The following is a 26354-nucleotide window of genomic DNA, read 5'->3' as shown; positions in this document are numbered from 1 at the left end:
AGAGCAATATTATGTTCTTATATTTTCTTATGTGCCTTTTTCATATGTGTCTTTTTTCATATGTGCTTATCTCATTATCTCTTTATATGTGATTAGCCTGTATATTGTCACTTAGCGCTCCTTAATCTCTCCCTTAGAACTGTGGTAACTATGATGTCTATGCAGATGTAAGCACCACGCTCCTATATGAGTCACTGTCTGTTTTTATTGCTTATAGACGCTCCTGGCATGGTGTCCGGTTGCCACGATGATGGAGATAATGACGTGGAGGTCACGTGGCGTCGGCAACATCCGGGATGCCTCCAGGAACATCGCAATGGTGGCAGTTTGTTTAGATAAAAAGGGTGAGTGTATGTTTGTAAGTTATAACTTGTTTTGAGAATGGGGGCGACTCAGAAACATCAGCAATTAAATGGATTATCATGCTTAAGACCCTGTGAGTGCCTTTCGATTTATTGAACTGTGTATTTACTTTGAAGCGCACCTAGGGCATTACAGGCTGCTGTCTTTTTCTATTCACCAGGAGTGTTTTTACCTTCTTGGATTTTGTGTGTGTATATATATATATATATATATATATATATACACACACACACATACATATATGTATATATATATATACACACACACATACATATATGTATATATATATATATATATATATATATATACTTTCTGAGTAAATAATAAACAGATATCTGTTGTGAATATACATTATATTATTATTATTATTATTATTATTATTATTGTATTATTATAAATTATTTTTACATATTCTGCAAATTCACTTCATAGAGAGGTTATGATTACAATCATTAAAAAATGGGAAATATGCCTTATAAATAAATATTATTTTTAATTATTTTACCAACAAATGTTTTAAGAATATATTTTCATGATATTTCATGTCCTGGGAAATGTAATTAAGTAAAAAAAAATGCGTTACTCTAGTTCAAAACTACTGTACATTTTTTTTTTTGTTAAATTGCTTTCAATAATCTGTCAAGTATTTTACTTTTCACTTTTGAATGACAAGGTACATGACAGCTTTTCAAGCAATTTTGTTTTGAAAAGACGTCAAGCATTGATGTGAAAAAAAAACAAAAGTACACTTTACTAAACAAATGTAAATAGGGTACGCAGAGCCATCCATAATGTTTTCCGAGAAATTTCTTCTACACTGTCCAACAGCTATTAACTTTTATTTGTTTTTTATAGACATCAACTGCTACTGTTAACATTGTTGTGACGGATGTAAATGACAATGGCCCAACCTTTGATCTCTACTTGCCTAGAAATTTATCTGTCCAAGAAGAAGAAGTTAATGCATTTGTGGGTCAAGTAAGGGTGAGTGGACCATTCCTTAATTGTTGTAATCCAAAAGATAGTTATTTAATCCTTTATGCATTTAGCCATTTGCAAACAATCTTTTCTTTATTTCGGTAGAAGTGAAATTGCATGGAGGTCATAAAGTAAAAATATAATCAATTTTATTTGTTTTTCCTTTGTTTGTCCTCTGTAGTTTTATGTCTACATTTAGATTTTCACACTGTTTATGTCTATAGGAAATTGATAATTCTTGTTTTTATAAAAATATTACGGTATCAGCTTTCATGTTTTGTGTAAATAAGTATGTATTCACTGCAATTATATTTAACTATATTTCTTTAAATAAATAAATACATTTACTAACAAGCCTACTAATTTTAGGTTAATGTTAAAGTGCTCCAAATTTCCCTAACAGCCATCTGTTTGTTAATCACCTTTACATCACTTTTGTTAAATTCTTTCCTAAATAGATTTGGGAAAATCATCAAATCATAGTATTATTTTTGCTAACTGGATATTTACATTCTAATATTGAATGTAAAATTAAAATACTACATTTGAATACTGATTTCCTTATATTGAAGAAAATTATAATTGAAAAACAGAAAAATAACATTATTTCTGCAAAAAAAGTTGGTTGAATCTCTTCAAATATGTGTTTATAACAACCAAATACAGCAAGTATTCTTTATTTTGAATGAAACATTTGCCAATCTTCATTCTTCAGATACCTGGAAAAGTGTCTACAATTCAAATTCATTTTTAAATTTGACATTTTTGGAACCCGTTTCATAATATTAACCTTTATAAATTGTCTTCTTTGTTTTTGGTTCTAAAACATATTTTTAGTTCAATGTATTTAATTTTGTCAGTGATTAATTGTATTATATGTGAAAAACTTAAATGAGCTTTGGCTTGAAATATGGTAAGAGGCATATGTCACAAAGTATTATAATAAAGTCTTGAATATGTGAAGCTCGTAATACTGCAGGAAGGTCTTTGTTCACAAATGTCCATGCACTCTACATCTCAAATCATTTTTATGTGTTTATTGAGATGTGGCCAGAATGATTTTGGTCTTATGACCTTGAAGGTCTTGAAGAAGCTAAGCTTAGCCTAGATTTAATAAAATATTTGTTCTGTAAGCTTGTAGCTCACAGATTACAGAGAATACCCTTTATATGTCCAATAAGAAGAGGAGTTAAACCTCTGTTTCCATGTGAGCCATAGGCTGCTTTCCATAAAACGTAATACGGATACATGGAAAGCAATGTACTGCAGGGAACTGTGTTATTTAACCCCACAGGTGGAGGCAAAAAAGATAGTGAAGATATGTGAATTACAGTGCATCATATATATGTTTGATGCAGTGGCTCATTGCACTCTGAGAAGATTTATCATGTTACATCAGGCTTTACCCAAAGCTGCTAGGGTAATGCCAGGTTTACCCGGGTAATGCTAGGATTACCCAATTTCTTACTTTACCCGCTACATATATATATATAATTCCAAGTAATAGATCCGTACTCGCGGGACTTTAAAAAAACAATAGTTTATTGTGTACAGTGATGTTTCGGGGAGCCAATTGTCCCCTTCATCAGACCACAGGGACAGTTGGCTCCCCAAAACGTCACTGTACACAATTAACCATTGTTTTTTGAAAGTCCAGCGAGTGCGGATCTATTACTTGGAATTGCATATTGTTGTTTCTGACACCCTGGCTCGTATCTTAAGAGGTGAGAGTGCAAATCCCTATGAACTTTCGTATATATATATATATATATATATATATATATATATACATATATACTGTCACCTATTTGATTATTTCTTATTTATCAGTTGTGCTTGATTATTTAATGTAATGCAAGCATACTCAGCATTGTGTTTATTAAATTTGGACTAAATCAGTCTAGTTGGAAGACAAAAGGCTGTGTGTCTGTTTCCAATTCAGAATGTTTACATATTGACTTCTTCACAAATGGGGGCCTATAGCAGTTTTTTTTTTACCTATTGAAATATTAGAGAAAATATGTTTTGAAAGATATTTTTTCTTATTAAATTAAACTTACTACAAATGGGTCCCAAGTTATTATAAAGATGGACAAGATTTTAAGTGAGACAGTTCACTACCCGTAGATATAATTTCACAAGTAAATACTTGTGCAGTTCTTAAAGGGACACTGAACCCATTTTTTTTTCTATCGTGATTCAGATAGAGCATGCAATTTTAAGCATTTTTCTAATTTACTCCTATTATCAAATTCTTTTCATTCTCTTGGTATCTTTATTTGAAATGCAAGAATGTAAGTTTAGATGATGGCCCATTTTTGGTGACAACACTATGTTGTTCTTGTTGATTGGTGGGTAAATTCACCTACCAATATACAAGTGCTTTCCATGGTTCTGAACCCCAAAATAGCTTAGATGCCTTCTTTTTCAAATAAAGAAAGCAAGAGAACGAAGAAAAATTGATAATAGGAGTAAATGAGAAAGTTGTTTAAAATTGCATGCTCTATCAGAATGACAAAATAATAAATTTGAGTTCAGTGTCCCTAGCTAGCTTGCATTGCAAAGGCTACAGAACAGCTTCCACTACTTCATAAATTAAATCCTTTATTTAAAATTAGTATCTGGTTAACTAATTACTGTTTCATGACTCCATCATCCTGTGTCTAATACATACAAATAAAGATTTTAATTTTGAATTTATTTAAATTATGCAAACTAAATATTTTAATTGCAAGCTAATATGACTGACATTAATACTTTTTTTCCCTTTTTATTTTAAAGGCATAATCTATAGAATGTTACTCAAGATTACAAAAAAATATTTTGATATATGTATTTAAAGTTTTGTACCTTTAGCATTAATAGTAAACTTAATGGAACACATTTGAATTGAATTAAACATTATGATTTCAATAGAATAAAAATAAATAATATGCAATTACAAAATTAATTTTGTCAATATAAAAATACACATTTTATAACACTAAACTTCTATTAAACAGATTTTATCATAGAAGGAAGTATTGAGGCTAGAGCAATCTTATGGTGACACGTGAGACTGGTTATACAGTGCCTAAATTATTTATAGAATATATATTGAAAATTAATTATACATTATGTAGATTTTCCATTATATTTATTAAAATGCAACATTATCTTTCACATTTAAAAAAAAAAAAAAAAAAAGTTCAGTAATGTATTTTGAATTAGATTACGATGAGCTTTGTAACGCTTGACGTATATACACATCCAATTGGTTAAGGGGTTAAACACAAAAAAAATGTGTACTGCAAATAATTTGTATATAGACTTTGATTAGTAACACAACCTTTTTTAATAGACTGCCAATTTTTCTGTGTGATGTTATTGTTAAATGTAAAACTAATAAAGAACATGGAATATTTAGATAGCGCTGGTCATATATTACCTTACTATTATGTTACAATTCATAGGTTCTTGTCACATTCACAGCACTCAAATGGACAAAGTACAGATAGTACATTCAATTAAAACAATTATTTTACTTATAATATACACATTTACTTTTTTTTCATGGTATTCTTTGTTAAAGAGCTTACCTAGTTATGCTATATATAAGTGCCTGGAGCAATATATAGTGTCAGTTTTGCAAGAATACTTTTAACAGTGTTCTACATTTCTTTACACTAGACTGCAGCAGTGTTAAATGCATTCTTGCAAAACTGACACTATATATTGCTCCAGAGATACATAAACACTACCTACCTTGGTATATTCTTCATCAAAGGTTACAGTATAAACAAATATTGAGTATGTTTTAATAGATATGTATTAAAGCTCATATAATGTCATGGTCCTAGAGTTTTACCTGGCTGTGCTAGGGTAGTGCTAGGAAGAGGTCTGAGGATAGCACTCCCCATGCTGTCAGTTGTGCTGCTTCTGATTTGAAGGCTTGGAGGTATGTCAGCTTTAGCCAACAGAGATGTAACATGCCCTATTTCTACTCTGGAATGTCAGAAGGGCATCAGTTTTAGCACAACTAAATTATTGTGCCTTCTCCTTCTGTTCTTCTTCGTGATTTAATACAAGTCTCCTGGTATCTGACTTCGGCCTGAATTTAGATTACCCTTCTGATCTTTTAAGTGGTCCTGCTTATTAATTCCAAAGCCCTGAACACCTCAACATCAATTTGCACCTATTGGTTCTAGAGTCACAACAAGGCAACTTTTGGTTATCCTTATATATAAAAATAACCAAAACTAACCAAGAGACTAGCAGCTTATGCAGAGTAAGGTTTAGTCATTGTGGTTTATAAATAGAAAATGATTGGTTTGAGTAGCTATTATTCTGCAGTATCTTTAAAAGCCAATCCCTTTCTCCTGTACGCACTCATGCTCATTCTTCTGAAACCACCACAGTCAGTTGTGTAATGCCGGAAACATAATATAAGGAGGGTAAGTCAGTGTCCACAATACACAATTTCAGTGGGCTTTGTCCATTTTTTCCATTCATTTAGACTTAGACCCCAGACATACTTAGACAACCCACAATATTATCTGTGTTTACAAAACATATGAACATTGTGTGATGTAGAATATCTTTTAGCTTTTTATACCTATTGTTTTTGCTTTCAAATATTACCAACATCAGGTTTGTTATCTTCTATCCAACCTTAGGTTTGTTATCTACTATCCAACATTAGGTTTACCTACTATCCAACCTTAGGTTTGTTATCTACTATCCAGCCTTAGGTTTGTTATCTACTATCCAACATTAGGTTTACCTACTATCCAACCTTAGGTTTGTTATCTTCTATCCAACCTTAGGTTTGTTATCTACTATCCAACATTAGGTTTACCTACTATCCAACCTTAGGTTTGTTATCTACTATCCAGCCTTAGGTTTATCTGCTATGCAGCGGCTGTTCCAGAAACTTTATTATTGGGGGGATTAGCACTCTTAGGTGAAGTTGTGGGTGTTTTACGGGTGGGGAGGGGGGTGTAAACGTGCAGTTATGGGTGTTCCATTAGCAGGGGTAAGAAAAGACACAGATGTTTAGAGGGCAACAAAGACATGGGGATGGAGTAGTAATTTGGACCTTCTTTATCCTTCTTATCAGTGAGGGGTGCAAAATAGAAGCTTTGGGGTGCTTTTGCACCCCTTGCTCCCCCCTAGAACTGCTACTGCCACAATCTTATTTAAAAAAATATAACATTTATTTTTATTTTTTCTGCCTATTGTAATACAAAATATTTAAAAAAAAAAGCAATTATATAATTTCATGGTGTATGCTTTTGATGATGTACTGGATACTTTTAGAGGATAACTGTTTTTACTAGATTGTTATAAGTATTTAGTATACACATATTATTTTATTTTTTAATTAATATTTTATTAATTATTTATTAATTTCAAAGGCCAAATCTAAGTTATTATTAACATCATACATCCAATGTTTTATCAATAGAAATAAAACCAGTAAATATTTAGTATTTAACTGCAATGTCTATGAAATTAGCTTAGAAACCTTATACAATTGGGGTTAAGGTAAAATCTCCCTTGTAAGTGATATATGCAGTCATGTTATGTATGCTTCAGGACAAATAATGGTTTGAGGTAATGTACATACTGAGTTTTATTATGTTACATATTACATTTTAGTATATTGTGCTATATTTTTTATATATTCTGTATATTTAAAAATTTTGATAATGAATCTATGTAGAAAAAATAGTTTGTGTGTGTATTTTTAACATATTACTACGACAAGGACACTATGAATAGTGGTAAAATTCAAATTCCACTGCAATATTTACATCAATATTTAATGTTAGTTGAAGAGTAGCAAACATTTTTATAGACAAATTAATGCTACAATATATCAATCTGAAATGAGAGGCACTCTTAAACACTAATGGCCAGATTACAAATGGCACGCTATTTAACACTTTCGCTTGATTGCATATATAGGGGACGATTTATCAAAGCATCAATCTCTGCGCATTCGCTGTAGTCAATATGCTAGCCAGACATCTCTGGCGCGAATCTACATACGATGGCCTTATTTATTAAGAAGTCTGTCAAAAACACGCACGTCAAGTACGGTGCGATGAGCATTGGACTGTTAAAAATAAGAGTCATCAATGTCGCGGATATTCTGTTTTTTTCCAACTTTATTTATACCATTTTATTACTGTCCGTGAACAGGCCCATTTCTCTAAAGCTATTTTTTTTTATTTTTCATCTAGATATAGATTTATACATGAACAAACAATTATATCTCATAGAAAGTTATTTTTCTATTTATGTGTACATATATCGTTGCACATACTTGTGTGTTTATATATATATATATATATATATATATATATATATATATATATATATATATATATGTGTGTGTGCTATGTCGGAAATATTTTGCAAACATATTTACATATCCTTAAATTCCTTTTTTTGTTCTAAACCGTGTTGTATTTCATATATGTGTTTATTTATACCACTATATGTATATAGTGTAAATATATTATAAATCTGAGCAAGAATAATTGTGAATATAACATGTAATAAGGGTATCAGGGTATCATATGTATTAATTTGCAATCAATGGCTATTTTAAGAACTTGGCCAGTTTTCTCTTTGCACCTGTGTAACCCTTCCTGATTGCAGTCTAGTTTTAAACACCACCCCTAAACAGATGTTAAAAATGGTCTGGCATATAAGATGACATTCCTTAATGAAAATGAAATTCAAGAGAAGGAAGAAAAACACTGAAAATTGCATGTAAAGAGGTGATTTTAATTTCTGCTGTATCTGACTCATGACAGTTTAATGTTAGGTAGACTATACCTTTGAGCTATCATTTTATGATTATATTAAATCAAACATCATTCAAATATTACACTGTGTGGCCTAATGTCATCATCAATGTTTATCTTTAATACTAATTTCACATATACATAATTTCAAAGTATAATACACAATGTAACAAATGGCACTTACAAGTTCTGATGAGTGATCAATGACTCAAGTATAGAGCAATTTGATTTGTTAGTGTTAGTAGAAAATATATATTTCAATCAGATTGGCTGATTCCATTAATCACATGGCTATGAATTTACCAATAAGTAGTTGTGGAAAAATTTACTAGTTAGTGGGTTGTTTAGGAGTTTGAGTATTGTGTCAAATTGGTGCGAAAAGTGTTGCATCAAATTTGGTGCGAAGTTGAGAGTGGGACTTGTATTACATGCATTAAACATGGTGCAAATAGATTTATCCAAAAAAGGAAGTTAGCTATATTATGTAATGTATTCATTTCATTTTTATCCCTATATCTACTAGTGCACCAAATTTGAAGCAATACTTTGCACCAAATTTAAAGCAATAATATTGTCCCCTTGCTTTGTAAAGAGAGAAAAAGATGTAACATAATCCATAAGTAGGGTAACATCTCCCTACTTGTTTTTATTTAGTAATAAGGGCTAAATAAAATTAACTTAAAAGGACATGAAACTCATATTTCTCTTGTTAAGTGTATCCAGTCCACGGATCATCCATTATTTATGGGATATTAACTCCTCCCCAACAGGAAGTGCAAGAGGATTCACCCAGCAGAGCTGCTATATAGCTCCTCCCCTAACTGCCATTACCAGTCATTCTCTTGCACCCAACGAATAGATAGGATGTGTGAGAGGACTGTGGTGATTATACTTAGTTTCATACCTTCAATCAAAAGTTTGTTATTTTATAATAGCACTGGAGTGTGTTATTCCTTCTCTGGTAGAATTTGAAGAAGAATCTACCTGAGTTTTTCTATGATTTTAGCCGGAGTAGTTAAGATCATATTGCTGTTTCTCGGCCATCTGAGGAGAGGTAAACTTCAGATCAGGGGACAGCGGGCAGATTAATCTGCAAAGAGGTATGTAGCAGCTTATTATTTTCTGACAATGGAATTGATGAGAAAATTCTGCCATACCGATATAATGTAAACTCAGCCTTAAATGCAGTAGCAGCAACTGGTATCAGGCTGTCATGTATGTATATTTTACACTTCAGTATTCTGGGGAATGGCACTTCACTGGAATTATACTGTATGCATAAATCTTTAGCCTAATTTGCAGGGACTAGCAACAGGCTTTTTAATAACACTCAATTTATTAATGTTAAACGTTTTTTGCTGGCATGTAAAATCGTTTAATTTTCTGAGGTACTGGGTGAAAAAATGTTTTGGGCACTATTTTTTTCCACTTGGCAGTCGTTTTATTTAATTTATGACAGTTTACTGATCTCTCTCACTGTTATGTGTGAGGGGGAGGGGCCTTTTTTGGTGCTTTTGCTACGCATCAAAAAATTCAGTCAGAAGTTTATTGTCTTCCCTGCATGATCCGGTTCATCTCTACAGAACTCAGGGGTCTTCAAAACTTGTTTTGAGGGAGGTAATCACTCACAGCAGAGCTGTGAGATTGTAGTTGACTGTGATAAAAAAACGTTTATTTCTGTATTTTTTTTTATTTTTTTTCTGCTATCAGGGTTAGTTATCCTTTGCTAATGGGAGCAATCCTTTGCTAAAATTGTGTTTTTTACAAAGATTTGATGCTATAACTTTTCAGTTTATTAATTTTCAACTGTCATAACTTTTTCTGTGTTTCTTATAGGCACAGTACGTTTTCATATTATAGTAAATTACTTGAAAAGTATTTCCAAGTTGCTAGTTTATTTGCTAGTGTGTTAAACATGTCTGATTCAGAGGAAGATATCTGTGCTATATGTGCTAAAGCCAAAGTGGAGCCCAATAGAAATTTATGTACTAACTGTATTGATGCTACTTTAAATAAAAGTCAATCTGTACAAATTGAACATATTTCACCAAACAACGAGGGGAGAGTTATGCCGACTAACTCGCCTCACGTGTCAGTACCTGCATCTCCCGCGGTGAGGTGCGTGATATTGTAGCGCCGAGTACATCTGGGCGGCCATTACAAATCACATTACAGGATATGGCTACTGTTATGACTGAAGTTTTGGCTAAATTACCAGAACTAAGAGGTAAGCGTGATCACTCTGGGGTGAGAACAGAGTGCGCTGATAATATTAGGGCCATGTCAGACACTGCGTCACAATTTGCAGAACATGAGGACGGAGAGCTTCATTCTGTGGGTGACGGTTCTGATCCAAACAAACTGGATTCAGATATTTCAAATTTTAAATTTAAGCTGGAAAACCTCCGTGTATTACTAGGGGAGGTGTTAGCGGCTCTGAATGATTGTAACACAGTTGCAATACCAGAGAAAATGTGTAGGTTGGATAAATATTTTGCGGTACCGGCGAGTACTGACGTTTTTCCTATACCTAAGAGACTTACTGAAATTGTTACTAAGGAGTGGTATAGACCCGGTGTGCCGTTCTCACCCCCTCCGATATTTAGAAAGATGTTTCCAATAGACGCCACCACACGGGACTTATGGCAAACGGTCCCTAAGGTGGAGGGAGCAGTTTCTACTTTAGCTAAGCGTACCACTATCCCGGTGGAGGATAGCTGTGCCTTTTCAGATCCAATGGATAAAAAGTTAGAGGGTTACCTTAAGAAAATGTTTGTTCAACAAGGTTTTATATTGCAACCTCTTGCATGCATTGCGCCTGTCACGGCTGCAGCAGCATTTTGGTTTGAGTCTCTGGAAGAGACACTTGAATCAGCTCCATTAGATGAGATTACACACAAGCTTAAAGCCCTTAAGTTAGCTAACTCATTTATTTCAGATGCCGTAGTACATTTAACTAAACTTACGGCTAAGAATTCCGGATTCGTCATTCAGGCACGCAGAGCACTGTGGCTAAAATCCTGGTCAGCTGACGTTACTTCTAAATCTAAATTGCTTAATATACCTTTCAAAGGGCAGACCTTATTCGGGCCCGGGTTGAAAGAAATTATCGCTGACATTACAGGAGGTAAAGGCCATGCCCTGCCTCAAGACAGAGCTAAACCTAAGGCTAGACAGTCTAATTTTCGTTCCTTTCGTAATTTCAAAGCAGGAGCAGCATCAACTTCCTCTGCACCAAAACAGGAAGGAGCTGTTGCTCGCTACAGACAAGGCTGGAGACCTAACCAGTCCTGGAACAAGGGCAAGCAGGCCAGGAAACCTGCTGCTGCCCCTAAGACAGCATGAATCGAGGGCCCCCGATCCGGGAACGGATCTAGTGGGGGGCAGACTTTCTCTCTTCGCCCAGGCTTGGGCAAGAGATGTCCAGGATCCCTGGGCGTTAGAGATCATATCTCAGGGATACCTTCTAGACTTCAAATTCTCTCCCCCAAGAGGGAGATTTCATCTGTTAAGGTTGTCAACAAACCAAATAAAGAAAGAGGCGTTTCTACGCTGCGTACAAGATCTTTTATTAATGGGAGTGATCCATCCGGTTCCGCGGTCGGAACAAGGACAAGGGTTTTACTCAAATCTGTTTGTGGTTCCCAAAAAAGAGGGAACTTTCAGGCCAATCTTGGATTTAAAGATCCTAAACAAATTCCTAAGAGTTCCATCGTTCAAAATGGAAACTATTCGGACAATTTTACCCATGATCCAAAAGGGTCAGTACATGACCACAGTGGATTTAAAGGATGCTTAACTTCACATACCGATTCACAAAGATCATTACCGGTATCTAAGGTTTGCCTTTCTAGACAGGCATTACCAGTTTGTAGCTCTTCCATTCGGATTGGCTACGGCTCCGAGAATCTTCACAAAGGTTCTGGGTGCTCTTCTGGCGGTACTAAGACCGCAAGGAATTGCGGTAGCTCCGTACCTAGACGGCATTCTGATACAAGCTTCAAGCTTTCAAACTGCCAAGTCTCATACAGAGTTAGTACTGGCATTTCTAAGGTCGCATGGATGGAAGGTGAACGAAAAGAAGAGTTCTCTCTTTCCACTCACAAGAGTTCCCTTCTTGGGGACTCTTATAGATTCTGTAGAAATGAAGATTTACCTGACAGAAGACAGGTTAACAAAGCTTCAAAATGCATGCCGTGTCCTTCATTCCATTCAACACCCGTCAGTAGCTCAATGCATGGAGGTGATCGGCTTAATGGTAGCAGCAATGGACATAGTACCCTTTGCACGTCTACATCTCAGACCGCTGCAATTGTGCATGCTAAGTCAGTGGAATGGGGATTACTCAGACTTGTCCCCTACTCTGAATCTGGATCAAGAGACTAGAAATTCTCTTCTATGGTGGCTTTCTCGGCCACATCTGTCCAGGGGGATGCCATTCAGCAGGCCGGACTGGACAATTGTAACAACAGACGCCAGCCTACTAGGTTGGGGCGCTGTCTGGAATTCTCTGAAGGCTCAGGGACAATGGAATCAGGAGGAGAGTCTCCTACCAATAAACATTCTGGAATTGAGAGCAGTTCTCAATGCCCTTCTGGCTTGGCCCCAGTTAACAACTCGGGGGTTCATCAGGTTTCAGTCGGACAACATCACGACTGTAGCTTACATCAACCATCAGGGAGGGACAAGAAGCTCCCTAGCAATGATGGAAGTATCAAAGATAATTCGCTGGGCAGAGTCTCACTCTTGCCACCTGTCAGCAATCCACATCCCGGGAGTGGAGAACTGGGAGGCGGATTTCTTAAGTCGTCAGACTTTTAATCCGGGGGAGTGGGAACTTCATCCGGAGGTCTTTGCCCAAATACTTCGACGTTGGGGCAAACCAGAGATAGATCTCATGGCGTCTCGACAGAACGCCAAGCTTCCTCGTTACGGGTCCAGATCCAGGGATCCGGGAGCGGTTCTGATAAATGCTTTGACAGCACCTTGGACCTTCGGGATGGCTTATGTGTTTCCACCCTTCCCGATGCTTCCTCGATTGATTGCCAGAATCAAACAGGAGAGAGCATCAGTGATTCTAATAGTGCCTGCATGGCCACGCAGGACTTGGTATGCAGATCTAGTGGACATGTCATCCTGTCCACCTTGGTCGCTACCTCTGAAACAGGACCTTCTGATCCAGGGTCCCTTCAAACATCAAAATCTAATTTCTCTGAAGCTGACTGCTTGGAAATTGAACGCTTGATTTTATCAAAACGTGGTTTTTCTGAGTCAGTTATTGATACCTTAATACAGGCTAGGAAGCCTGTTACCAGAAAGATTTACCATAAGATATGGCGCAAATACTTATATTGGTGCGAATCCAAGAGTTACTCATGGAGTAAGGTTAGGATTCCGAGGATATTGTCTTTTCTACAAGAAGGTTTAGAAAAGGGTTTATCCGCTAGTTCCTTAAAGGGACAGATTTCAGCTCTGTCCATTCTTTTACACAAACGTCTGTCAGAAGTTCTGGACGTTCAAGCTTTTTGTCAGGCTTTAGCTAGGATCAAGCCTGTGTTTAAAACTGTTGCTCCACCATGGAGTTTGAACTTAGTTCTTAATGTTTTACAGGGGGTTCCGTTTGAACCCCTTCATTCCATTGATATCAAGTTGTTATCTTGGAAAGTTCTGTTTTTAATGGCGATTTCCTCGGCTCGAAGAGTCTCTGAGTTAGCTGCCTTACATTGTGATTCTCCTTATCTGATTTTTCATTCAGACAAGGTAGTTCTGCGTACTAAACCTGGGTTCCTACCTAAGGTGGTCACTAACAGGAATATCAATCAAGAGATTGTGGTTACATCTTTGTGTCCTAATCCTTCTTCGAAAAAGGAACGTCTGCTACACAATCTAGATGTAGTCCGTGCCCTGAAATTTTATCTACAGGCAACTAAGGATTTTCGACAAACGTCTTCCCTGTTTGTCGTTTATTCTGGTCAGAGGAGAGGTCAAAAAGCTTCGGCTACCTCTCTCTCCTTTTGGCTTCGTAGCATAATACGGTTAGCCTATGAGACTGCTGGACAGCAGCCTCCTGAAAGAATTACAGCACATTCTACTAGAGCTGTGGCTTCCACTTGGGCCTTTAAGAATGAGGCTTCTGTTGAACAGATTTGCAAGGCTGCAACTTGGTCTTCTCTTCATACTTTTTCCAAATTTTACAAATTTGACACTTTTGCTTCTTCGGAGGCTGTTTTTGGGAGAAAGGTTCTTCAGGCAGTGGTTCCTTCCGTATAAAGAGCCTGCCTGTCCCTCCCGTCATCCGTGTACTTTAGCTTTGGTATTGGTATCCCATAAGTAATGGATGATCCGTGGACTGGATACACTTAACAAGAGAAAACATAATTTATGCTTACCTGATAAATTTATTTCTCTTGTAGTGTATCCAGTCCACGGCCCGCCCTGTTACTTTAAGGCAGGTAATTTTTCCATTAAACTACAGTCACCACTGTACCCTATGGTTTTCCTTTCTCTGCATGTTTTCGGTCGAATGACTGGTAATGGCAGTTAGGGGAGGAGCTATATAGCAGCTCTGCTGGGTGAATCCTCTTGCACTTCCTGTTGGGGAGGAGTTAATATCCCATAAGTAATGGATGATCCGTGGACTGGATACACTACAAGAGAAATAAATTTATCAGGTAAGCATAAATTATGTTTTTGTCTTATGATTTAGAAAGAGTATACAATTTTAATAAAGTTTCTAATTTACTTTTATTATCTAATATGCTTCATTGTCTTACAGCATCGAGTATTACCTTTCTGTGTTTTCAGACTCCCATTGATTTCTATGGCATTCACGACCTCAAGGGTGGCAGTTTGAATGATAGGTACGCTGTGTCAAAAAAGACGCGAGCGTAACCGTGGAATGTTTAATAAATTGGCAAGAGGGTCAAATAGAGTTGAATGTGATGGCGGATGATCAGTATTCTGTTCGAATAACACAAGCATCGATCTGCGTCGGATTGATAACATAAGAGCATATAATACGTCACACATTTCAACATTTGATGATCTTGATGCTTTGTTAACTACAGCAGATCAACTTTGCATCTAATTTGACACGGAATTTCAGCGTATTATCAGTTGAAGCATTGATAAATTGTCCCCATAGCCATAAGTAAACTTTTAGCGAGTGCAGTAAAAAATAAAGTTTTGCTTGTGAGCAAAACCCAACACGCGCTAACCAAAGGACTTTTGATATTGAGTGCTAACTTCTTCTCCTCATAGATTTCAATGAAGAGCACAAATAAAAAAAAAAAGACCTATTGCTTGTGTACGCAACCAAGCTAAACCTAGTGTGCTAATCCAAAGGTAGTTATGAATACTTTACATTCCAATGTTCCTCACACAGGAATATATATATATATATATATATATATACATACACAATAAATATATATATATATATATATATACACACACACATATCCACAAGAGCGCATTCTCACAAAGAGTCTTCAAAATCCACAATATTCAACAGAATGCACTCTCTGGGTTTACAGCAATCCCAATTTTATTGTTTTAAACCCAGAGAGTACATCTTGTTGAATTTTGTGTGTGAATTTTGGAATGTAAAATATTTTCCAGTCCATATACAGTAAAACAGATAATTAAATATTAAAATTCAATTAAAATATTTTTTTCCTTTTTTTTAAGGTATTTGAGTGTATATACATTTGTATACATGTGTTTATATGTGTATAAATAACAAAAACAAAAACAAAGAGACAAATAGTTATTGGAACATAGCCCCCTTTAAATAATTTTTGGGCAGAAAAGACTTCCAGGTTTAAAACCTGCCTTGAAAGAGTAGGTGATTCTCTTTCAACTGAGGTGTCTTGAAGGTTTATAGCTGCAATGGGAGCGGAGATTGCGCAGTTTGAAGAAGTTCCCCTTTATTCAGTTTCCCTACAGCTACACTGAGCTTCCTGGTTCTGCCCCCTTTGTAACATCAGTACCTGCATACGTTGGGATATCACCGGCACGCCAATGAAGCATGGGAGTGCCTACCACTAGGCCAGCAACGATCCCCAGCCTATAGTTTGGGGGATCACCAACAACAGCATTTGATCAGTGATCCCCCTGCATGACGAGAAAGGTGGTTTCATGCACCTACTGGTAGCGATATACATGACGACTGTAGCTTGTTATGTCCATTGAAGGGATTAATGACATTGTTACGCAAAATAATTTTATAGAAAGGTATGAGGAAATATTTTACCATACAAAAAGGAATATCAGAGTTATCTATTTTTTTAATAACTTGTGCGAAAACAATTTTTGTTTTAGTTAGTAAATTGGAAAGTAATATTTAAATTTAGATATTTTCTTTCCATAAAGACAGTTCATTCATGGATTGTTGATGTTTTATTTTTATTTATTTATTATTTTATTTTTCCCATGTCAGTTTACAATTTATTATTTTTTTCAACAGTTTCAAAAGAAATACTTTTTATCTTGTGGTATTAGGAGCAAATATGATGATGAAAAAGAACAAAAACTAAGAAACTGCATTTGGATATATTTCAAGTTCTTTCTTAATATTACATTTGTGTTTAATCTGGAAAAGAAAATAGATGAAAGAGATGCCAAGTTGTTCTCTTTGCTTCATAGTTCTTTACATTAACATGGCGGTTCATTGATGTTCTTCAAAAACTTTATTAAAAAGAAAATATAATTTGAAAATAAAGAACCAGAGTTTAAAAAAAGAAGAAAGATATTTTTATGCAGGAAAAACTTGTCCTACATAAAAATTGAGTAAAACTGGAGCAAATATTGTGCCACGAACACTCATATAAACTTTATTTTAATTTAGTATATCATTTTTTTTTTACACTAGTTTTCTCTCAGTTTTGAAGAGTAAATACTACCACCTACATTATTCGATTTGAAGATACGTGTGCAGGACATATTCACTTTTATTGTAATTAAGAATATATTTTGGGGCCAATTTATTAAGGCCCATATTGAGATGTATGCAGCTGTTTCTGCGTGAGCCTTCAGGCTTGCCGGAAACAGGAGTTAAGAAGCAGCGGTCTTAGGACCGCTGCTCCTTAACTCATCCGCCACCTCTGAGGCGGTCGACAGCAATCCAATTGGGTTGATTGACACCCCCTGCTAGTGGCTGATTTGCCACAAATCTGCAGGGGGCAGCATTGCACAAGCATTTCACTGGAAATGCTTGTTTAATGATAAATGCCGACAGTGTATGCTGTCTACATTTATCGATGCGCAGTGGACATGATCCGCTACAGCAAATCATGTCCGTCTGCACAATGGTAAATCGGCCCCTTTATATCATGCAAAATGTCATGCTTATAGAATGGTGTAATGAAACAGCTTTGCTTATACTCATATTTTTGAGACACCAAATAGCACAGGCTAAAATAATTCAAAAAAGAAATGGGAGGAAAAGGTATAACAATTGAACCATTGCCATGACATGATTATTGGTACCCTCTCTGAGGCTTAAATGCTTAAAAAGCCACTTTAATTTCCTGTTACTTTTTCACAATGCTGAAGACAAGAGAGTGGTCTGAGAGCATCAAATATAAGGAATATAAAGAATACAAGCTTATCTCAAATGACCTTGGAATCCCTGTTTTAACAGTTCACAATATTATTGAGAACTGGCAAGAGGAAAACTGAACAGAGAAGTCTTTGAGGTTGGTACAAACTGATTGAAACAAAAAGACATCTGCACTGCTTAAAGGGTCATAATAAACAAATGTTTAAACACTTGAAAGTGATGCAGCATAGCTGTAAAAAGCTGACTAGAAAATATCACCTGAACATCTCTATGTAAAAAAGAAAGATATTTTACCTCAAAAGTTCCTCAGTAGCCACCTCCCATTGTAAAGGATTTCTAAGCAGCATTTTAGTGTGTCTGTCCTGGGACAGCTGAAAGGATGAGCCTCGTGAACTCTCATATTATTTGACCAATCAGGTAAAGGAAGCTTACTATAAAATCTCATGAGAGTTAAGTCAAATCTCATGAGATCACAGTAAGAGTTCATGACCTCAGCACTGCTAATGCTGATTGGCTGCTGTTCATTTCTTCTTTTTTATTTTTATTTTTACCTGCAGCTGGGAGCAGCTGAGTATAACTTTTTACACAGAACTTACTCTGCTGAGCTGAGGAAGTTGTGAGGTAAAATATCTTCCTTTTTTACATAGAGATGCTCAGGTGATATTTTCCTGTCAGCTTTTTACAGTTATACTGCATAAGTTTCAAGTGATTTAGCATATGAGTATTATGCCCCTTTAAGGTTGAGCTGGAGCAATCTGGAGTGATGTTTTCAATCTATACCATATGCAACACACTAAACCAAAAAGGGCTTTGTGGCCCAAGGCCAATAAGTACCCCACTGCTGAAAGCAAAACATAAAAAGGCACTTCTGATCTTTGCCAAAACTTACCTAGTAAAACCACAATCATTCCAAAAAAATGTTCTATAGACAAATTAAACCAAAGTAGATCTTTTTTTGGCAATGCAGAGCAGCGTATAAGAAACAAGCACTACAATTATATATGGTTAAAAATGCAAAATAACGACTGGCTGCAGTGCTGCCTCAGGTACTGGAGGCCTTGAATGTATTAAGGGAATCATGAAATCAGAGGATTACCAAGTCATTCTACACTGAAATGTGCTACCCAGTCAGTGTCAGAAAACAAGATATGGGTTAAAGATCGTGGTTCCTTCTTCAAAACAATGATCCAAAACACAAATCCAAAAGAATGGTTGAAAAGGGAAAAAAAATGGATTGTTTTAGTCTGGCCGGAAATTAGTCCTGATTTCCATTTGATTGAATGTCTTTAAAAAGAGTTGAGACTTATCATTGGGAAATGAAATCCTGCAAACATTTAAGAGTTTGAACTAATTGCAATTAAAGTGTTGAGAAAACTACTAGCATACAGGTGCAATAAGCTTATAGATGGCTACAAGAAATGTTTAGAGGCTTTGCAACTAAATATTAGGGAAGGGTGCAATTAATGCTGTAGACGTAATATTTTATGTTTCTTCTGTGAAATTGCTACATCAGTTGAAAAAACATATTTTTTTGTTAGAGACATGAAACCCATTTTTTCTTTCTTTCATGATTCAGATAGATCATGTGGTTTTAAACAACTTTCTAATTTACTTTAATTACCAAATTGTCCTTGTTCTATTGGTATCTTTTGTTGAAAAGCAGAAAGGTAAGCTCAGCAGCATGCACGTGTCTGGAACACTATATGGCAGCAATTTTGCAAGACCGTTATCCATTTGCAAGATCACTATATGGCAACACCATTTCCTACTATGTAGAGCTTAAGCCTCCTACCTAGGTATCTTGTCAACAATGAATACCATGGGAACAAAGCAAATTTGATAATAGAAGTAAATTGGAATCTTGGACATCCCATTATTATATTCTGACAATACAAACTAGGTACATTTCCATCTATTTCTAAAGATTTCTTGTCATTGGCTCACCAAATGGGTCTAGGTCCTAATAAGGCATTGGTTGCTCTGTAGCTGACTTTAATTGTATGTGTAATGCAGTGGTTAAACACATATGCAATCAAACCATTTTCTTATTTCAACAGTTTGTCCCTTAAAGGGACATGAAACCCAACATTTTTATTTCATGATTCAGATAGAGTATGCAATTTTAAACAACTTTCTTATTTGCTTCTGTTATCAACTTTTCTTCGTTCTCTTGGTAAATTTTGTTGAAAAGCAGGGCCCTAAGCATAGGAGCTAGTCCATTTCTAGAGCACTATATGGCAGCAGTTTTGCAAGAATGTTCACCATTTGCAAGCGCACTAGATGGCAGCACTATTTCCTGCCATGTAATGCTTTTGATAACTCTTCAACACAGAATATCGAGAGTGAAGCAAATTTGATAATAGAAGTAAATTGGATTTTTTTCAAGTGGTATGCTCTGTCTGAATTGCAAAAGAAAAATGTTGGATGTCATATCCTTTAAATGAAGAAAGCTCCGCTATAATACCTTACCAAAAACAATATTTTGTGACATGAGATATTTATACAATATTTTTCTATTTGCTTACTTTCCAACATTTCAAATTAATTCCACCATGGAATGAAATACAATAACATACTTTCTATCCATGTGATTTACAACTAAAGTGATATAATGATGAAGCCTGATGAAACAGCCTTGAGCTGAGAAACACGTAGCTTTGTTTTTATCATTTTAAATAAAACTATTTTATATTGGGACACTTGCTATTATCTCTTTGCTGCTACATATCCTTTTGTTGAGAGGAGTCCCTTGCATTGGGCCTCTCTTCAAACCACTGGTGGTTTCTGGATTTCCTGGTATCCAGCAGGCCCTTGAATAAGTCTGGTGGGTGACCATATTGATCCCATCCTGCCTCTATAGCATCAAAGGAGATGCTACAACAAATGTGAGTACTTTTTCAACAACTTACTGACTCACCTGTGTCAAGACAATACTAGGCCATATAGGCTCCTATGTCCTTTTATGTTGTTCATCTAGACACCACATCTATACCGGAGTTTGGTCCCCTGGGTGACTATTAGAAATCCCAGACTGCTGCTATAGCACTACTTGAGGTGCTTTCTCAAATGTGAGTTTATATTGTATATATACATATATCTATCTTCTGGACCAGACAATATTGGGCCATGTGGCGCTTCTGTTTCTTCTTGTGTTTGTTAGATTGCTGTTTTGGATCCCGGCCTGGATCTCCACAGATAGCTGCCTGTTTTCATCTCAGTGACTTTCCATCACCACTACTAGAGATTATATTACTACTAATTTAGGACCCAGTGTCCTCCACAAGCTTGCTACACAGTGTATTGGACTTAATAGTTCACACCTCATTGTGAACGCTATACCAGAGACTGAATTATCTGTTTAATATTGTATTCTGGTTGTTTGCTATTTTATTTTGTTTCTCTTTCTCTTAGGAGGTACATAGGCATTGTGCTACCTATCACCACTGTGTTATATATTACCACATCTTGTCTTTCTCTTAGGAGGTATATATTCTGTTACTAATGATATCTGTTATATCCCCTGATAGGGCGCCCCCTCCTATTTTTTGCATAAAGTGATATAATGCTTGGATTTTGTATATCATAACATAAAACCAATATTAAGAGATCTGTCAAGTTAAAAAAAAGAGTTAATTGCAAAATAGTAGAATTTTGTTTTAGAATTTTATTCAAGAGGAGTCATCTTATTCTCAGGACAACTGAAAAAAAGCAACTAAATAAATAAAATAAATGCCAGTTGCAGTGTTTCAGTATAATCCTTAGGTAAAGCTTAAATATTGCTGAATACTGCAGGTGATGATAATAGGAAATCAGCCGGATTCATTTACTTTCTTGACCTGTTGGATAAGTGCTTAATTCCTGAATAATCAATGCTCATAGTAAAGGGCACGTTCTTTCCTTCTCTAATACCCATACTAATGTGAAGTGTAGAGCGGGAGACATTAGCTAAAATGATCGTTTTTAAGCAAATAAAAACAGTGTTCCGTAATTGATTTTAAACTTAGATTGTGGCACTTAGAAAACAAGTTCTACAGTTACCACAACAAGTCAAAGGGACATAAAAAAGATTGCAAGTAGCGCACAATTGATAGCACAGGGTGTGTCTCACACAATTAACGCACAATCTGGTATTAAAAGTGAATGATTTAATATTTTAGCCAAAATATCTTAAAGTGATGGTAAACTCTCCCCTTTTTAAAATCAGATCCGGAATGTTAGAGATATTTTAGATGGAGTTTATTTCATCAGTTTGTAATGAAGTTGCGCTGTAACTTACCTTTTAATATAGTTCTGAAATTCAAATACCCCACGCTCCGCCGCCCTCTTCAAAAGTAAATTTTTCTGTGAGCTAACAGTTTGAATTTTTCTCCAATCAGCGCTCTAGCCACAACTAAAGTGTCATATGGGAAGAGCGCTGATTGGACAACAATTCAAACCGTTAGCTCACTGAAAAATTTACTTTTGAAGTGAGCGGTGGAGCGCAGGGTATTTGAATTTCCTATCTATGTTAAAAAGGAAATTACAGCACATATTTGACAAATTATTTATTAAACTCCATCTAAAAATATCTCTAACATTCCGGATCTAATTTTAAAAAAGGGGAGAGTTTACAATCACTTTAACTTGGTCAACACTTTTTTACTTTTAATTATAAATATGAAAGATCTTTATGGAAAGGTAACAGTAAAATTGCAAAAATATTATAGCAAAAGAGGAATGATCAATGGTTTTTTTCTCCTAGAAAAAAGATTATTTTAAATGGGTTCTATATATTGTTCGTATGCAAAGTGGGTCAAGTATTTAATACATGTTCTCTTCTATGTAAATCAATCTACAAGGTGACTTTTATTATATATCCGTAGAGATATGTGAAAATAATTCTTAAAATAATAACATGAATATAGCTTTTGAAAAATTATAGAACTATTAAATAATTCATTAAAAAATAGTATATAATTATCTAGAAATTAAATCAATCTTTTTGTTCCATCCACTTTCTTATTTTATGTTTATTTGGTAAAAATGAATGTTTTGATAAATGTATTGTCTTATTTTGAGACATTTGCATTACATAGTAATTTGGCAGATTGCAGAAAATTATTTTTATCTTCTGAAATTTCAGAAAAAGCACAGCAACTTCCGCAGTAATTATTAAGATGCATAGTTCCAAAGCAAGAGACTTTCATTTCCAAGTGAATGTGATTTACATATATTTGCAAGATTAATTCATAGTGAGTTTTTTGTAAAATACAAAGTTATTAACAAAGTCAGACTCATTACTCATGGAAGCAGAAAGAGAATTACACAAGTCAGAATATTAAAAAAAAAAAAAAGGCTTGAAAAATCATGTATTTGATTATTGATTGATTATTGATTTAATTATTTTTTCAGAAGTAGCATTTGGAAATTCATTAAAAAAATATAAACTTTTGTTAAAAATATATTTTTTGGCTTTTCTTAGTGGCCTAGGTCTAAATCAATCAAATAATCAATGGTTGATTTATTAAACAGGGAACAGAGAACTCAGCAGTGTATTTTTATCATTATGTGCACCCAAATTCATTTTTCAGATTTAACAATAATTAATTGACCTAGGAAATAATCAAACATTTGTGAGTCTAGGTTGAAGTCAATCATTATTTGTGAATCTATGTTTTAAGCATCAGTTTTAAATAAATGGCACCATCTAATATTTTTTAGATTTGCCACTTTACAAATGAATTTACTATTTTTTAAAATAATCCCATGAACAGTACATTTTATTCATCATCTCTGAGAATGTGAATGTCATATTAAGCAGCAAGAAACACACATGTCCATATAAACAACAGCAGATATAAAAGATGGGTTCCAGAGGCCAAGCTTAGTTTAAAGGGATATTCTACACTAGATTTTTCTTTGCATAAATAATTTTGATCCATTTATATAGCCCATCTGGGTGCTTTTTTGTAAAAATTTATAGTTTTTGCTTATGTAAACATTACATTATGCTGCTTTTTAACCTCTTAAGGACATATGATATAATTTTTCCGTCATAAAACAATTGAGCAAACTGAAGGCTGTGTCCTTATAGGGTTAAGACTCCTAACCAAGCCCCACAATTTTAGATGCATACTGATGAATACAGACTTCAGACTGCTTCTCTTTGTATAAATGGTTTTTTTTATATGCAGGGGAGGGGGGTGGGGGAAGGTTCTGCCCTCAGCCCCTTTCAGTGGGTGCCCCAAGCTAATCTCATTAACAGTACTAAATTGGGAGCTTCTAAGTAAATATTTAAAAGGTTTTATACCGGATTTTATATCAGTATGTGTGCATATTATTCTTTATATTAGTGTCTATTACTAGCAGTTAAATGAAAATTAGTGTATATTGCCCCTTTAAGTGGCTGAGCAATTGCACCAAGCTGTTCTATCCTTCAAAGAGCATTTGTCATGCAGTACTTTTTTTTTTTTTTTTAATAGCATCAAGCATTATAATATTAACATTGCGTTGTGCACAACCATCAGATTGTAGCACTGCAAAACTTAATCCACAAGCACCAATCTCTGCTGAAGGATAAACTAGAAATTCCTGATGCTTTTGGACGCTTTTGGATTTGCCAATTTTGTTGCACTACTTTGCACTTTTGTTTACACACAGACACCACTGGAAGTAAACTTTTAATGTAGGCATGTTACAGCGTGTATTACACGTTGAAAGTAGATTGTATGTGCGCAAGCAAAACGGGATGCGTGTTAACATCAGGACTTCGGATATTGTGACTGTTAACTACTACTCCCCAAAGATTTTATTGGAGCCTGCTTTCAAAACATAACCAAAAACTTATCGCTTTCGTACTAAACCCAAAACCACGTTAGGTCTACAGCACTAAACCCAAAGGTAGTTATAAATAAATTAAATACATACAGAGGGAAGTGCACTCACAGGAACAAACAACTGGTTCAATAACATTGTTAGCCTGTTCTATGGCGATTTACCACCTGGGTGCAGCTTTTTAGCCCAGTAATGCTTTTCACAGAGTAGAACTTTCCCGTAGTAAATCAGTCTGATCCCGCCTATTACGGTAAGTTCAGCGCCGAAATACCAGGCAATTCCTCTCTGAACAAGGAACACAGCAACCCCAGACAATCGTTTCGGCCTTCATTGTGCCTTGTCAGTGAGGTGTAGCTATATTCCTCTAAGCACACTGAGCAAGGAGTCCACGTCTGGTTGCCCCTTTTTCCCATAGGGAGACTAAATACATACAGAGAGAAGTGCACTCACAGGAACGAACAACTGGCTCAATAACATTGTTAGCCTGTTCTATGGCGATTTACCACCTGGGTGCAGCTTTTTAGCCCAGTAATGCTTTTCACAGAGTAGAACTTTCCCGTAGTATATCAGTCTGATCCCGCCTATTACGGTCAGTCCAGCGCTGAAATACCAGGCAATTCCTCTCTGAACAAGGAACACAGCAACCCCAGACGATCGTTTCGGCCTTCATTGGGCCTCGTCAGTGAGGTGTAGCTATATTCCTCTAAGCACAATGAGCAAGGAGTCCACGTCTGGTTGCCCCTTTTTCCCATAGGGAGACTAAATACATACAGAGGGAAGTGCACTCACAGGAACGAACAACTGGCTCAATAACATTGTTAGCCTGTTCTATGGCGATTTACCACCTGGGTGCAGCTTTTTAGCCCAGTAATGCTTTTCACTTCACAGAGTAGAACTTTCCCGTAGTATATCAGTCTGATCCCGCCTATTACGGTCAGTCCAGCGCCGAAATACCAGGCTATTCCTCTCTGAACAAGGAACACAGCAACCCCAGACGATCGTTTTGGCCTTCATTGGGTCTCGTCAGTGAGGTGTAGCTATATTCCTCTAAGCACACTGAGCAAGGAGTCCACGTCTGGTTGCCCCTTTTTCCCATAGGGAGACTAAATAAATACAGAGAGAAGTGCACTCACAGGAACGAACAACTGGCTCAATAACATTGTTAGCCTGTTCTATGGCGATTTACCACCTGGATGCAGCTTTTTAGCCCAGTAATGCTTTTCACAGAGTAGAACTTTCCCGTAGTATATCAGTCTGATCCCACCTATTACGGTCAGTCCAGCGCCGAAATACCAGGCTATTCCTCTCTGAACAAGGAACACTGCAACCCCAGATGATCGTTTCGGCCTTCATTGGGCCTCGTCAGTGAGGTGTAGCTATATTCCTCTAAGCACACTGAGAAAGGAGTCCACGTCTGGTTGCACCTTTTTCCCATAGGGAGACTAAATACATACAGAGAGAAGTGCACTCACAGGAACGAACAACTGGCTCAATAACATTGTTAGCTTGTTCTATGGCGATTTACCACCTGGGTGCAGCTTTTTAGCCCAGTAATGCTTTTCACAGAGTAGAACTTTCCCGTAGTATATCAGTCTGATCCCCCCTATTACGGTCAGTCCAGCGCCAAAATACCAGGCAATTCCTCTCTGAACAAGGAACACAGCAACCCCAGACGATCGTTTCCGATTTAATTGAGCCTCGTCAGTGAGGTGTAGCTATATTCCTCTAAGCACACTGAGCAAGGAGTCCACGACTGGTTGCCCCTTTTTCCCATAGGGAGACTAAATACATACAGAGAGAAGTGCACTCACAGGAACGAACAACTGGCTCAATAACATTGT

The 26354-nt window shown here is 35.9% G+C and overlaps 1 protein-coding gene across 1 annotated transcript in view; it reads left to right on the top strand.

The window, feature by feature from the left end:
- The window catches only part of PCDH15 (protocadherin related 15), a 1588775-nt gene that overhangs the window by 717518 nt on the left and 844903 nt on the right, over positions 1 to 26354 (top strand). Inside the window, exon 16 of the mRNA XM_053692906.1 lies at positions 1219 to 1347. Coding sequence (XP_053548881.1) covers positions 1219 to 1347 — 129 coding nt within the window. The remainder of the gene's footprint in view (positions 1 to 1218; positions 1348 to 26354) is intronic.

Source organism: Bombina bombina, chromosome 9 (assembly GCF_027579735.1).
Source record: "Bombina bombina isolate aBomBom1 chromosome 9, aBomBom1.pri, whole genome shotgun sequence".
NCBI lineage: Eukaryota > Metazoa > Chordata > Amphibia > Anura > Bombinatoridae > Bombina > Bombina bombina.
This window is presented reverse-complemented; position numbering and strand designations above follow the sequence as displayed.